This window comes from Sinocyclocheilus grahami, unplaced genomic scaffold (genome assembly GCF_001515645.1).
Source record: "Sinocyclocheilus grahami isolate Dianchi unplaced genomic scaffold, SAMN03320097.WGS_v1.1 scaffold1808.1, whole genome shotgun sequence".
Taxonomy (NCBI): domain Eukaryota; kingdom Metazoa; phylum Chordata; class Actinopteri; order Cypriniformes; family Cyprinidae; genus Sinocyclocheilus; species Sinocyclocheilus grahami.
Window position 1 is genome coordinate 64142 of NW_015506987.1, and position 283 is coordinate 64424.

General features: G+C 31.1%; 1 protein-coding gene across 1 annotated transcript in view; it reads right to left on the reverse strand.

The window, feature by feature from the left end:
- Positions 1-185, reverse strand: part of LOC107572748 (transcription factor Sox-8-like) — a 5692-nt gene extending 5507 nt beyond the window's left edge. Inside the window, exon 1 of the mRNA XM_016259182.1 lies at positions 163-185. Coding sequence (XP_016114668.1) covers positions 163-185 — 23 coding nt within the window. The remainder of the gene's footprint in view (positions 1-162) is intronic.
- Between the last annotated feature and the right edge of the window lie 98 nt (positions 186-283).

The following is a 283-nucleotide window of genomic DNA, read 5'->3' on the forward strand; positions in this document are numbered from 1 at the left end:
TCACCTGCACAAAAACAGATTCAGTATTCCTCAAAATGATTAAAAGCAGTCAAAAGCAAACTCAGAATATTATACAAATCTGCGATAATTAAATATGTTAATGAGACAAATATAATTTATGTATTTAATCCCAATATATTAACCAATGTCTTTGCTTTTGACCTTCGGTGATCCAGTTCAGCCATACTAAGGAAAAACGACACATTTGTGTTTGATTTTTGTTTTTGCTGAATAGTGATGAACTTTCTTCTCCTGCGTCATATTCTTCATGCAATTTGTTTGA